Source organism: Chrysemys picta, chromosome 3 (assembly GCF_011386835.1).
Source record: "Chrysemys picta bellii isolate R12L10 chromosome 3, ASM1138683v2, whole genome shotgun sequence".
NCBI classification, from domain to species: Eukaryota; Metazoa; Chordata; order Testudines; family Emydidae; genus Chrysemys; species Chrysemys picta.
The window spans coordinates 163,899,120-163,914,385 of NC_088793.1; the positions used below are offsets into that span (position 1 = coordinate 163,899,120).

General features: G+C 38.6%; 1 protein-coding gene across 1 annotated transcript in view; it reads left to right on the forward strand.

Moving 5' to 3' along the window:
• Nucleotides 1-15,266, forward strand: part of USH2A (usherin) — a 584,327-nt gene that overhangs the window by 143,982 nt on the left and 425,079 nt on the right. Inside the window, exons 21-22 of the mRNA XM_065589441.1 lie at nucleotides 885-1,029; nucleotides 10,863-11,093. Coding sequence (XP_065445513.1) covers nucleotides 885-1,029; nucleotides 10,863-11,093 — 376 coding nt within the window. The remainder of the gene's footprint in view (nucleotides 1-884; nucleotides 1,030-10,862; nucleotides 11,094-15,266) is intronic.

Genomic DNA, 15,266 nt, shown 5'->3' on the forward strand with positions numbered 1-15,266 from the left:
TGTTTGGGGTTGACAATACTGGATTTTTAATTTTAATTATTTTGTCAATAATATTTAACTAAAAATCTAAAGAGTGAGTGAAGAAGTGTTGTCTATTAGCTGGGGAGCAAGGGAATGGCAACCAGAACTCCTTCATTCTATTTCTGACACTGATGTAAGTATATAATTTATGGTACTGTCTCTATGCCTCCATTTGCTTATCTGTAAAATGGAGACAGTAATACTTATCTGCCTCATGGGGTTGTTGAAATTGTAACTTACTTATGTGTAAAGTGCTTTAGACCTCCTGGGTTCCAATTTTGTGAGACTTTAGATTTCTAGAGAAACAAGTATCTGAAACAGTTTATCTGAACAACAAAATCTTATTCAGGTTCACCTATCTCTAACTCTTTGGTATTTTACCTCAAAATTAAAGTTATTTAAGTCTTTTCTTACTAATTCTTTGGCTGTGTAAATATTGACTGGTCCCATCAGAATGTGTGCCGCTCATGTCACTTATTCCACAATGATCAGATTGATAGGCTTGGATTTCATCACTTAATGGTGACATCTTCGTCATCCATAATCTACAGTGTTTGTAGTGATACCAGCACCACCACACAGCTTTACGAGGCAATAACTATGTCTCCTCATTTATCCACCCAGGAACTGGATTATTACCTCATAAAACAGTGTGATGGAAGTATTATCATTTAAATCCTACCTTGTTGATATTCACCAAAATAATCTTTTTCTACTAATGGATCTTGGCAAACCTTTCCATGTTTAAATGCATGAATCTACAAATTCAGAGTCTAATTTCTTATTAGTGATCATATCCTCTATTAACAGGAATTAAAAGTTTATTTAACTAAGTACCATCTCCCAATTTGTTTGCCTTGCAGGTTGTGTATATAGCTGAAGCTCATGAGCTGTCCTATATAGTGACAGGATTAAAACCCTACACAATGTACAACTTCACTATTACTCTCTGCAATCGAATTGAATGTGTAACCAGTGAGCCAAGCACGGGACAAACCTTAGCAGCTGGTAAGGAAATAATCTGATCCATGTACAAAGTTGATGCAGCTTTCTAATGAGTACCATTACAGATGATCATAGTTTGATGCACAGTGACAGGGATAGGTGTTGTGTTAATATAAAGTGACTTGCTTAATTATAATTTGTTTACCTTGACAGTTTAGAAACAAAACAAAATGTTTTACATGCAGGTTTACAGTATACTCTAATGCGAAAGGATTTATGTGCTTCTCTCTCAATTACAAGTCAGTTATTTAGTTATCCTATTCCTGTTTGTTTATATCATGCCCATCCCTAGCTCTTACGCTGATTAGAGCTGATGATAAATCAGTTGCTTCTTATAAGTCTTCATGTGCCAGATTTTCAAATGAAGGCATGCGGAAGTGTATATGCACTTTTGCAAATGCTTGGCTTTACACGCGAGTGGGAATTGCATTCTTTTCTTATGAACTGGACTTTCAAACTTTGAGTCGCTTGTGTGTGGTGCGTATTTGTGTACCTATGTCAGGGACACACTGATGAACATGCATATTTTGGGTGTGCCCATTTGAAAATATTCAGGTTATGAAGGTTCTCTGTTACAGAGCTGCAGTACTGTAAACATCGGTTCCTAATCTGTGGAGCACTTGCTGGTGGTGTGCAGAGAGTTGGCTGGTCACATTGCTCTCTCCTTATTTCCAGCTGCGGCGCTACATTAAAAAAAATAATAATAATTTCACGATATTACCATTTCCAGTTACGCAACTGCTGTATGGGATCATGAATGGGAAGGAGGTGGTCTTTGCAATGGTGAACAGTAGGAGAGGTGATCCACAAAATGAGCTATCTATTGTGATGTGGTCCATAATATGAAAAAAAAATTGAGAACCCTTGCTATATAGAATATTTTTAAAGTCTTTTTAATGTGCCCTTTTTCCCTTCCATGGTTGCCTGTCTACCTGTTTTCAGTTATGGGGAAAATGATTTGTTCTCTCACAATGGATACCACTCCCTCACTGTTCAGGCCTTCAGTTTGAATGGACAGAGATGGCTCTGAGGTGGTGTCTCTTCTCTGTTTCAGGACTCCAGGGAGATTTCTTTGATCTCTTCATGCTGCAGCCTCTTAAAATTTTAAACTTGGCTGTCTTAAGAACCCATTCCATATAAGCATGACTTTACTTCTCCACCATCATTCCCAACCATCCAATTGTCATCTCTGGAATGGAGTATCAAATGAGTGCCAGCCTGGACAGCTCTGCACCATAGGAACCTCACTGTTCCAAGGGATTCCAAAGGCTAATAGCCCCAGAAACCAATATGACCTACATAGGACCCTTTGTTGTTATTACAAATTATCCAATCTTGCGTGTATATATTTATTCAAAGATTGAGAATGAATAGCTTGGTTAAGCTTGACAGCTTGTTTATGACTGTCTCCTCCGCAGTTGTGTTAAGCTTAGAGACCTATCACATTAAAGAAGACAGGAGAATACAAAACAGAATAACAGACGGGTCTGGATTTATTAGACTTTTCACATTATAGCATTTTTCTGTTCACCGTTTGCAGATCTTGAGAGTGACCACTTTGAGAATTGGAGGGTTCGGTCTCGTATTGCATTTGCTCAGTTGAAACAGTACTACTGATGTTGATTTCCCCAGATTTTATGCTCATAAATTTTAAAATATAAAGGACAAAACACTTGGATTTTGCATGCCATTTTTTTCTTTCACCATTCAGCTTTTTCGTAACTGTAGCAAATTGTTTGCAATCCTACAGTTAAGTGTCTAATACTATTTCCATAACAGGTTTATATTTGCAACAGTTCCATCCTGGGAGAAAATATTTCTAAAAAAAAGGATTTAAAATATATTTATTTTTTTTAAATAAAATCTCCAGGTTTTGTAATCTTCAAGTTAATATAAGAAGGTAGAAAAATACCAGACAGATTTGGAGATGCCATTCCCATCAATAGCAGGGATAGTGGATCAGATCCTGCTCAATGCAAAGTCCTTGTTGCACTATTCAGTGGTTCAAAGGTGAATTAAAATTGCCTTGAAAGGGGAGGTGAGGATTCCCTGAGTGTGAAGGAATCTCCATTTGGCAAAGAATCAGCAACACTGGCTCTGTGCCACTCCCTGTTGGCCCTCTGGCAGAAGGAGCTTGCTGGAGGAGGTGTGGCTGAAGTGTGCTTCAATGTAATGGTCTCTTATGGCTGTTACAATCCAGTGCAATTCAGAGTAGTCTTGAGTTTTGTTACAGCTTGTGGTAGAGCCAAATGCTGCTTCCATTGACCTTTGACTTTTGAGAATAGAATTTGGCCCATTATCTCTTATTGATACCAGAGTGGAAGAACCCCTCCTCCCCCCACAGTCTGTTTCTAAGCACAGTTTTATTTTCCAAACATAGGCAAAACACAAAAAGAGTTCCTCAGCCCACCATGGGCTACAGCTCTCAGGGAATTTTCCCTTTTGCCTTGTTATCTCTCCTTTTTCAGGACCCACAACAACATTCTTCTGTGCTATTTTAATTGAGCACTGCCTCTCAAGGCTTTCTCCTTGGAGGCCCTCTTTCCCCTGTAGACTCCCAAGGTACTGGAGGCAGTGGGACTTTGGCAGTCTTGCTCAGGGAATTTCAGAGAAAGAGAGAGAGCTCAGAACCCAGAGTAATGAAAGTAGTGAGAAATCAGAAGAAGGAACAGAGCTGGGCTGAAACCTTCAGGGCGGGGATGCTCCTGAAGCGGGGAGCAGTGGAGTCAGATCAGATTTGTGAAAGCAGAAGGCAGTTGAGTTACCTGTGAACTTCCCCAGGACAGAGAACCATGGCCAGAGAGGGTTGAGGGAGATACCTTCTGGCTCTCTAAGCTGGAGAGCAGGAGAGAGCTGAAGACTGGAAAATGATGGGGGGATGAGCTTGCTGAAGTCTCTAAAACCAGACCTGGTAAGCAAACAGGATGGAGACGCTCCCCAGCTCTAGGTTCTGAGGTGGGAGGTGGGGGTGAGAGGTGCTGGAGCTGTACTTGATGTGTTGATATATATTGGGACTTGAAAGAGTGAGTGTACTGTTTGGTCTGTGCTGGACAAATCTGGATTGTGGTGGAGAGTCTTTTGTGCTAATTAACCCTGCAAAAGGCTATTTATATGTGGAAAGCTTGTGTGGAGTTACTGGAGGATATGGAAGAAAAGAGAAACAGAGGCAAAAGCACTGGTCCTGTTGTGCCCTGCTGCAGCACTAGGAAGGAGATGCCTTCTCACATATGGTGAAGAATGCAAGCAGGAGATCAGCCCATGGGAAAAAGGAACTGTGAATGCCTGGAAGAGGGCACTCCAGGCACGGGGCTGCTTGCACGGCCACTCTGATGCCATGAGGGGCACCCAGGACAGTTACCCTTGGAGATGGATCTTCAACTATTTTTTTTATTTTCAAAGTTTTTTTTCTGTTTTGTGTTTAATTCAGACCATTACATTATGGATCACATTCCCAGCGGAGGTAATTGGCATAGCTTCATAGACTGGAGGTATACGAATTACCCCAGGGGAGGATCTGGTCACAAGAAAGCGGTTCAAAAAATATAGTTGCATAGAATACTAGGAATATTTGCATCACTTCCTGAATATTAAAATGAGTTCAGAGATGTTTGTCATTAAGGATTTCTACTTCATTTCAGAGGTGCTGGAACAATTTGTATAGTTGCTGAGGTTGCTGAGAGCCATGAATCAAACTGTAAATCCTGTATATAATGGAAACCACTTAAAGCCAGTGGGTGTTGCAGCACCCCTAGAACCTCTAGTTCCATCACCTATGGTCCATTTTTTGAAAGCAGTTTATGGTCAAATCAGTGTCATTGTATATTTAATGCAGATTTCTCAAAGGCAAAACATTCAGGGTCTCAAAAGTTTTCTGTAGGGCACAGAGACATCTAGTTGTCTCTTTCTTCCCCCGCCCCTCCCATTTTTGGTTTGTGACATTTCAGCAGAATAGAATTAGCTGTGTGAGAACAGTAATTGCTTATCCTACAGATCTCAATATCAAATAGTCAGTGTGACTTAAACAATCTATACAGCTGTTTCATTAACTACTGTGTGACTGAACTCACTTTTTGTAATTACGTTTGTCTTTCATTTGTCCTTTTGTAAGATTTTTTTCAAACTTAAATTTAACAACATTTGTTTTTAAAAGAGACACCAAAACACACCCTTTGATTGCTGCCATTCACCCCAGCACCTTGTATTACTGCTCCTTTGCTTTTGATGGCAATTACAGGGTTCAGAAGCTAATTTGTAGAAGATATTCTTCCAGCAGCAGCTGCATCTGGCTTCTTGGCAGACTCCTCAAGCAGTTATATTGGTGGCTTTGGAGTTGCCTCTGGGTTTACTGGGGTAATGATGAGGATGGGCTGTCTGGGCTGTCTTACGCTCCTGGATGTCATTTTATTTTTTGATTACCCTTTTAATCTAAGTAATTTTGTCCATTTTTATCCATTTATGAAAAAAGTCCACTGCAAACTCTTTTGGAGAGCTATGTTCCATTTGCACTAGCAATGCATCACTTGCTTATGCCTGTCATAAATTGGTTTTCTGCACAATTCTAAGCAAAAGTCTCAGAACAACCCATATCCCGTTATGCTGGTAATTAATCGTGCATTAACCTCTCTCTCTCTCTCTCTCTCTCTCTCTCTCTCTCTCTATTAAAAGTAAAATATGAAGGCTGTTTGCTGCTGGTCTGAAAACACACATTGTTTTGCATGCATGTACATAAGTCTTTTCATTGCGAATAGGACCCAAAGTGATTAAACAAGCTCTCTTAATATGTTAATTTATAATTTTAATTACAACAATCTTGTATATATAGTCATTAGTGAATACTAATATAAATATTTTTCTACCTTTTTATTCATAATGCATAAACCAATCATCCAGTTACTTCTCGGCAGTTGCCTGTTTTTGTTTCATAATACAATCTTTGTTCTCAGTTATGAATGCATTTTGTTCATTCCCTGTCTTGAATAATCCCTCATTAAGCTAGTCACTTTCTGCTCCATGCTAAAAAGGAAAAATTATCATGCAAATATGGCATGCCATATTAAAAAGCACATTACCAAACACTTTCGTTGCTGTCCTTCAATTAGTTTCCCTTCTTTGAATTTAATTTCATTTGTTGTTAAACTACTGACTTGATGTATGGACTCATGAATTTGAGGCTGCTGCCAAGAATGTAGAAGGAAAAAAAAATCAAAGCCTCTTCAGAAGGTTGCAGAGGCAAAACTGAAATGAATTTGCTTCACCTTTGACAAGAACACTTGAGCAGCATTTGAGTCGTCTGATGATTCAGCTTGGCTAATTAGCCGATTATTTATTTAAAGAATAAAGGCACTGTTTTACAATTAGAGAAGTGTAAAGTAATCTAAGAAATTTGGTAATGACAGATGACTTTAAGTAACTTCTGAGATAAACAGTATCAGCTCAAACTTGTCTCTCTGAGTGTTCTCAAGCTGTAGTTAAACTGCTCTTTGAGTCTTGGTAAAATAGTAGGAAGCCAATTGTTTGTTTGTTCGCCCAACATTACACTTCAGAAAGTAGCTCACATTATTCTTTTGCCAGTGTGTCAAATTTGCATGGTTTTTAAGGTATGTGTACGTTGTATTTCTCTTGATTAAAAGCTTTTGGTTCAAAGCAATACTTTTTAATTGCCTAATGATATAAGTCAGTTCTTAGGAAAGAACCGTGCATTTAGGAGTTCATTTGCAATATAACTGAAAAATTCATTGCATGGCAGTAAAACAATTTACTGTTAATTACAAGGAGAAGAATTTGCTGTACCATGCTCACAGATTGCCATGAATCATGCAGCACTCCTAGAGATTTATAACAGATGTGTAAGTGGGATGAATTAGCAGGGTTTAATAACAGAGACACAAATCATGCAGACTTCAAGGAGCTTTAATTGATATACTAGAATGTGACGGGCATGAATCACTCAGCCATTCAACAGCACTGTAACATATGGTCAGCTCAATATGCTGCATCTTAAATCGGTTGGTAAGTCGTTGGTTGTCCCATATGGTGGAAGCAATATATTTTTCATGATTTTTTTTTTAAATACTGTATTTTACATCTATTTTTAAGATATGATTATAAAACATATTATTAAATGGTCTCCTGATACCCATTATGGATGCTTTCTTATTTGTTTTTTCATTAAAATTTCTTTAAAAACAAACAAACTAAAAAGATTCTTCTGAAAAAGTCTAAAATGATTGTCAGAAGCCATAAGTACTATTGCTTCACTCATTTACTATTGACACATTTGATACTGCTTGACGTGCATATGGAAGCAGAGCTTGTACCAGGAATGCTACAGCAATTGCAGGGTCCTGTGAACCAAATAACCCATAGCAATGATGAAACTGATAGCTGTCTGGCTTTTCATATAGTTTTACTCATAGGCAAAATTTGGAGACAAATAGGACTCATGCCACCGTGACCAAAAAAAAAAATTGCACCTCCAAAATGGTTGTGAAGTTCATAACTTCTCTGATTTGTATGTGCTACAGTATGAACTCTAATGGACAGCAATCAAAAGTTTAAGTATTTATATGTCTTCATTGTAAATAGTACAAACAAGAGTAACACCTTGCTCCTGTAATCATCTTGAAAACCTTAAATAGCTAATTGCAGACTAATACCGATGGGTACAGAAACTTCCACCTGTAATACACTGAGAATTATTTATTCAAACATGTACACGTATGTAGACTGGTAAAGGTTTTGTAGCCAGACTGTAAACACATTTTTATTGGGACAGGAATCTGGTAGTCCGTGGAAAAGCTTTAGCAGTTGTATTAGTAAACCTGACAGACTTGAGAAAGGAATATTGCATCTTTAGAATTGTGGCTGCCAGAATTTAATGTCAACAATTAAAATTTATTTTGATCCTTACCTAGTGTTTATTACTGTTTGTATACACAACAGACCTTACTAATACAGAGATGCACTATTAGATGGAATTACCATCTGTTCAGAGTGAAATGCTGGCATCTGTCTTAGATTCTAAAACTAAAATGATATTATTTCAAACAAAAACAAAATTAACTGCTCTTTACTTAGCAACTTCGTTTTTGCATGTGCGCTCACATGCATAGGAAAGGCTTATTTGTAATGACCTATATTTGGATATATGACTTTAAAATAAGCTATATGGACCATCTGTCTTTACTGGTCTTTTTGGTGCCCTCTGTTACTCAATGGCATGCAGCAATCATAGGCTTTTAAATACTGTTTTAGCTTTACAATTTATTAAATATGTATTATAGTGCAAGACATTAAAACTACATAATTAAAATATCCAAAATGTGACTTTGAATCTACTAAAATACAGTATGCTCATTATTTTGACAGATGTGTCTTAACAGAATGTGACTGAAAAAAATTTAAATAGGTAAAATTATCGTCAATTCATCTTAACATAGTAGCTACAGGTACCACAGTGACACCTTTAGGAAAATATATACTGTATCTTTTAGTCCTGAATATTTTTAATTTCAGCATACAGTACCATGAAGGCCAATGTTACAGATTTATTTTCAGCTTTTTGGGGTGTCTGGACTTAAGCATAGGTTCTCACTGTGTGCAAGGAGGTGAATTCTCAAGTACCAAGGACATTGTAGTTTTAAATACTGATGTTATAGCAAAGACTTTCTGAAAGGCTAGGCTTCTATTCCATATATCACCAAATAATAAATTGTGTCATGCCAGTGTTTAATGCATGTACACAGTGCATTAACTGTAACTGTAGTACATTTATTTGTGCTAGAGGAGACTTGAAAATGATTAAAAGATCAATACTTCCCTGTCACAGAAGCAAGTGTTACGATGCATTTAAGTAGTTAATTGCATAAGCCCCATAAAAGCTTCAAGTTTGGGTAGCAGGGATGCCATAATTACAGTCCAAGCAGCTACCATTTATTAATGGTGGACTTCTAAGGGAGATATGTTTGTTGTCATAAGCGTTGGCTATCTGTGTACATGTCATTACTAGAAATAATGAATTTTAGTGTTTCTGTTTTAGCATCAGTAAGTTGAACCGGAGGGCTCAACCTCAGTACTTGCATTTAAAATGCTGACGTACATCTATTCTTTCCAGCGATAAGTTTTGATTGTTAAGCCACGTTTTCTGTTTAAACCTCTGCATTTATATTGAAATTCATTAGTATTCTGCCCTACCTATGCAGGGAAAGCTGATGACCTCACACCACACTACTTTAATTTTGACATTGTAAATTTCTAACATAGCGGTGTGATGCTAATTAGATTGTGAAGTCCTAAATGATGTCTAAGTAGGAATTTACAACCCATGCAGTATGGTTGGTGGGTTTTTTTCATCCCTTCAAGAAGAGTATTTATCAAGTTGGAGGAAAAGAAATAACAACATGCTATGGGTTAATGGGAGAAAAGCAAAGTATGTTAATAGTCCTATAAATGCAAGAATCTTTAAAAGGACATCATTAATTCAATCCAAATGAAGGTCTATACAATGAACACATAGTATACACAAGGGCGTGTTGTGATGCCATTCATCAGATTTTGAAGACCTGTATTTCAGTCCAGATCATGTTATTCCTGAAGTGAGTTTGGTGTCCTATAGTAGTCATGGGAATGGTTTAATTGAATGTGTTTCCATCATATCTCCCTTCCAGTCGCACACAATGAAGATTCATTTATTGAATCCTTATTTATCAGACAGAGGGGTTACTAACAATATAAGATGGATATGGATTCCACTAATAAAGAACTACTGTACATTAGCTGTATACAATAGCTGGTTACACTGCTTTGCTGAATCAATCCACACACACCTGTAGGACCATCATTTCGTTATCCAAACAGGTCATGCTGCCCTCCAGTGGCTTACTGTACAGTGTTTTTTAAAAACTTCAATAGTTTTATTTCTTAGTTCAACTGTAGAGTAATCATTGCAGTTGGCTTGATTAAATAGGTGTCACACTGAATGTTCCAGTATTGGGGGGGAAAAAGTAATAATATCAAACTCTGTGACATGCTCATACCTGCAAAGAGTCACTCTTGTATCAGCTTCGTAGTGTCCTACAGAGCACCAGCTTTTAGGCAAGAAAAGATGGAGAGTAACATTTACTCAAGTTGGAGAATTATCTGTATACGTGTCAATGGTTCATAAAATTATATATCTGCTTTGAGGAAGAATCTTTCATGAAAACAGTGAGGATGTGCCAAACTGGTTATTTGCTAGAGAGCAATCACCGCGTAGGTCCTCAATACAAGTACTGGGATAATGGTTGTGCTTTTGTTGATCAACATTTGTTCACTTTGTGGCAAAATCTTGTTTTATCATGTACCAGAGTGCTAAAATGCAGTTAGGAAGAAGCTACTAAAGTTTGATTTCCCTCTGAGCTTAGGCCCCGACCCTGCATTGAGAACCCTGTGGGAGTATGCCTACATGGAGCCCCTTGAGAGCAATGCAGAATTGGGGGCTAAGAGTCTAATCAAAGAGAGAACATTAATTCTATTATGCGGAAGTGATTCAGATTATTAAGGGTCCATAAGAGTTATGTCTCATGGTCTGCTTGGGATGGAATAGTAGATAATTGTATCCGAAGTTTGAAGAGCAAAGGAGGCATTACTACAGGGTTGAGACTAGGGTTTTTTTTTAAATATTAAGAATCCTTCAATTAGTATAGTAGCACAGTATAGTGGCTCTGTGGAGATTTGCATTTATTGTTTGGTTGACCAGAAACTGGGACCCTCATAAACAATATATTACGTGTATGAAATTAAGTTCCAAGCAGTCTGGACAGTTATGCCTGGGTAACAATTTTTTTCCCTACACATAGCTCCAAGAAAACTTGCTGCCCCTCTTCTTGAAGGAGTAAACAGCACAGTGTTAAAGATAAATTGGAATGAACCTGAAGAACTTAATGGGCCTTCTCCCATCTACCAGCTGGAAAGAATGGATTCATCTTTAGCTATAACGAGGGTGGAAGTAATGAAAGGAATCCGTTTCCCAGGAAATGGTTATTACAAATTCCCCAGTTCTACTCTCCCTGCCAATACCGACTTTACAGGTAAATGAGTTTAAATTACTTACAGAATGTTTAAATTGTACTCTGCATTTGTTTTACCATTTATTATCTTCTATATCATTTTTATTGCTAGATCTGTAGATTTTACTTTGAATATTGTGTGATTGTTCGCTATGTAAAGACTACTTCAGTTGTGCTAAGTCTATAACTGAATGTATTCACTTGAAAGTTACAAATTCTCACAAAGAACCTGTAGAAAACTTTATCAGACATGGGATTTTGATTCCTTTGGACTCAGACACTGAGCTAAGGTGAGCTCTGCTGCAGACATGATACATTTCTTAGTGGGAAATATAAACTGGGTTTTTATTTCTTTTTCTGGGGTGAGATCTCTGCAGTGTATTCACTATTGATTCTAAAGAGTGTTTCCTCCTCTGCTACCATTTAGTGTCCCAGTGGTGGTGGTGTGAGAGCTGGTAGAAAAACTCTCTCTCCCTTGCTCCTGTTTTGGATTTCTCTAGTATTCTAAGAGTGATGGGACAAAATGTATCGGTGACTATGGACATCAGTGTTTTGGGTGTGTGATGGGGGCAAGGACTGGGGGGTTCACCAATCTGACAAATTGACTGGTACCTATAGTTCTGCTGTTTCTGGGTTGCTGCTTCCTATCATAAGCACTCTTTCTGTCTTTGTTTCTGGCTTGGGAGAGTGAACTTTTCAGGTGGCAAGTATCAGAGGGGTAGCTGTGTTAGTCTGGATCTGTAAAAGCAGCAAAGAGTCCTGTGGCACCTTATCGACTAACAGACATATTGGAGCATGAGCTTTCGTGGGTGAATACATGCATCCGACGAAGTGGGTATTCACCCACGAAAGCTCATGCTCCAATACGTCTGTTAGTCTATAAGGTGCCACAGGACTCTTTGCTGCCTTTTCAGGTGGAAAGCCTGTGAAAGATAAGAAAATCAGAACATAAGAATGGCCATACTGGGTCAGACCAAAGGTCCATCTAGTCCAGTATCCTGTCTACCGACATTGGCCAATGCCATGTGCCCCAGAGAGAGTGAATCTAACAGGTAATGATCAAGTGATCTCTCTCCTGCCATCAATCTCCACCCTCTGACAAACAGAGGCTAGGGACACCATTCCTTACCTATCCTGGCTAATAGCCATTAATGGACTTAACCTCCATGAATGTATCTAATTCTCTTTTAAACCCTGTTATAGTCCTAGCCTTCACAACCTGCTCAGGCAAGGAGTTCCATAGGTTGACTGTGCGCTGTGTGAAGAAGAACTTCCTTTTATTTGTTTTAAACCTGCTGCCCATTAATTTCATTTGGTGGCCCCTAGTTCTTATATTATGGGAACAAGTAAATAACTTTTCCTTATTCACTTTCTCCACACCACTCATGATTTTATATACCTCTATCATATCCCCCCGTAGTCTCCTCTTTTCCAAGCTGAAAAGTCCTAGCCTCTTTAATCTCTCCTCATATGGGACCCATTCCAAACTCCTAATCATTTTAGTTGCCCTTCTCTGAACCTTTTCTAATGCCAGAATATCTTTTTTGAGATGAGGAGACCACATCTGTACACAGTATTCAAGTTGTGGGCGTACCATGGATTTCTATAAGGGCAATAAGATATTCTCCGTCTTATTCTCTATCCCTTTTTTAATTATTCCTAAAATCCTGTTTGCTTTTTCGACTGCCATTGCACACTGCGTGGACATCTTCAGAGAACTATTCACGATGACTCCAAGATCTCTTTCCTGATTAGTCGTAGCTAAATTAGCCCCCATCATATTGTATGTATAGTTGGGTTTTTTTTTTCCAATGTGCATTACTTTACATTTATCCACATTAAATTGCATTTGCGATTTTGTTGCCCAATCACTTAGTTTTGTGAGATCTTTTTGAAGTTCTTCACAGTCTGCTTTGGTCTTAACTATCTTGAGCAGTTTCGTATTGTCTGCAAACTTTGCCACCTCACTGTTTACCTCTTTCTCCAGATCATTTATGAATAAGTTGAACAGAATTGGTCCTAGGACTAACTCTTGGGGAACACCACTAGTTACGCCTCTCCATTCTGAAAATTTACCATTTATTCCTTCCCTTTGTTCCCTGTCTTTTAACCAGTTCTCAATCCATGAAAGGATCTTCCCTCTTATCCCATGACAACTTAATTTACGTAAGAGCCTTTGGTGAGAGACCTTTTCAAAGGTTTTCTGGAAATCTAAGTACACTATGTCCACTGGATCCCCCTTGTCCATATGTTTGTTGACCCCTGCGCTCTATTGAAATAATCTGCTTCTGCTGATGCCCTTCATTTTGTGGACCAGACAAGTGCGTTTCCAGGGCATCAATGGAAAGTTGAGCTGCTTGGGAAATGTCTAGGCCAAGCTGATGATGATTTCTGAGATGCCAGCTCATGGTACCGATTGAATCTGGTGAAAATGATGAAGGTCAAAGTGTTCACTTTTCTCTGATTTCCTGTTGACGTGCTGAATAAATCAATGTTAGTGTGTCAATTAAAAGTCTTGTATTCACTCATTTTGCTGACTTTGTCTTAAGGTGCTTTAACCACAGTGGTGATTCATGGGAGTTGTGCATAGCAAGCCCCTAGCAACAGCCAGTGGACTCTCCACAACACCTAAATTGCTTGATGTTCGTTCCCCTAATATTAAAAGCATGTAACCTCCCCTGCATGTTTAGTGAAAATCTTTTTATTTGCTCATCCCATTGTCTCTCTGTACTGTTGTGTTCTAAACTGCATAGGGATCAAGGGTGCAGTTTTTCTGATTGGGCTATTGCTATCAGCTCCCATCTCTCCAGTGGAGGGGGATATTCTCCACTAGTAGTCTGAGGAGAGCCAAAGAGTGATGGATATCACTGAATCTCCCCTCCACTCATGCTCAGAAGCCCCAGAGTGTTCCATTTCCCTTCAATGGGTGGGACAGCTAGCTGGGCTCATTAACGTAATCTGTTCTGTTGTCGTGACTTTGGTGCTACAAGCGAAGTGTTGTTTGACCATGGGACAGTGCAGCCAGTTAGGTTGTTTGTACTGTTGAAACTGAGGTCTAGGAGGAAGGAGAAGGTCTTTCTGGAGATGGTTGAAGCAGACTCTGGAAGGTATAGACAGAAAGGATGGGAGAAGATGTTAAAATAAAATCCCCTTTAATTTGCCATTTTGTGGCTTCTTATGATACAGATAAATGTCATTTATCATCACTTGGGATTATAATCTTTCTGTGGAGATCAGCTATTAGTCATAGTATCTGGAGATGGGCTGGGACTGAAATATGGTAAGCAATTTGTCCAGACATCTACAGATAGCGCCTGGCGATCAGGTTAAATCAGCCAGTATGATACCCAGAAATGTAGAAGTCATGTATCTTGACAACTCAATAAATTACCCACAAATAAAAACGTGGGTAGCTGTACATTCAGTCATCTGGATTCAGCACCCCTTCCAAAATATCACTGGGGGAGAGAGAGGGCAGAGAAATTGAAGAATGAGACCATCAAAAGAAAGAAGTGTATGGAAGGTAAAAAATCCTTTTTAATTGTTTTCTCCACATATTCCTTCCCCAAATCTTTCCCTGACAATGCAGTACTGAAATCAGGCATTTGGCATACAGTGTATTCTTTAGATGGAATGGTTTTGCTATGCATACAGCTGTGTGCATTTTTGACACAAAAGTGTGCCAACTTGTACATGCCAGCCAGCAGACATGGTGTGTGTGAATACTTACTGTTCCAGAAAAGACAGATCCATTTATTCATTGCTATTAAATGTAGTTGTCCTCACTTCCTCCCCTGATCATTCTTATACTCTGAGGGGCAAGTAATAGGGGCAGATGTATTATCTGGGAAGTTTTCCAAATTCATCTTATAAAAAGAAGTTAGGCAATAAACATTGGCTGTACTAAGAAGCATCTTTCTGTCTGTAACAAAGCCTCCAGCTGCACAGTAAAATGTGCTCTGAGTATACATTAGGTAGAGAGGAAGTCAGGTATAGAAGAAAATAACTTCTGCCACAGCTGTCCACAAGCAACTTGTCAGTTCCCAAAACTGTGAAGAATTTTCCTCTATACACCTGCATGTTTAAGGCATCTGCAAATAGTCTTTTACTGAAGAGGCGGATTGAATTATTTTGAACACTCCTGCCCTACCCTGGAGGTAACAAAACATGTCCTAAATTATCTGCATTCTCCAT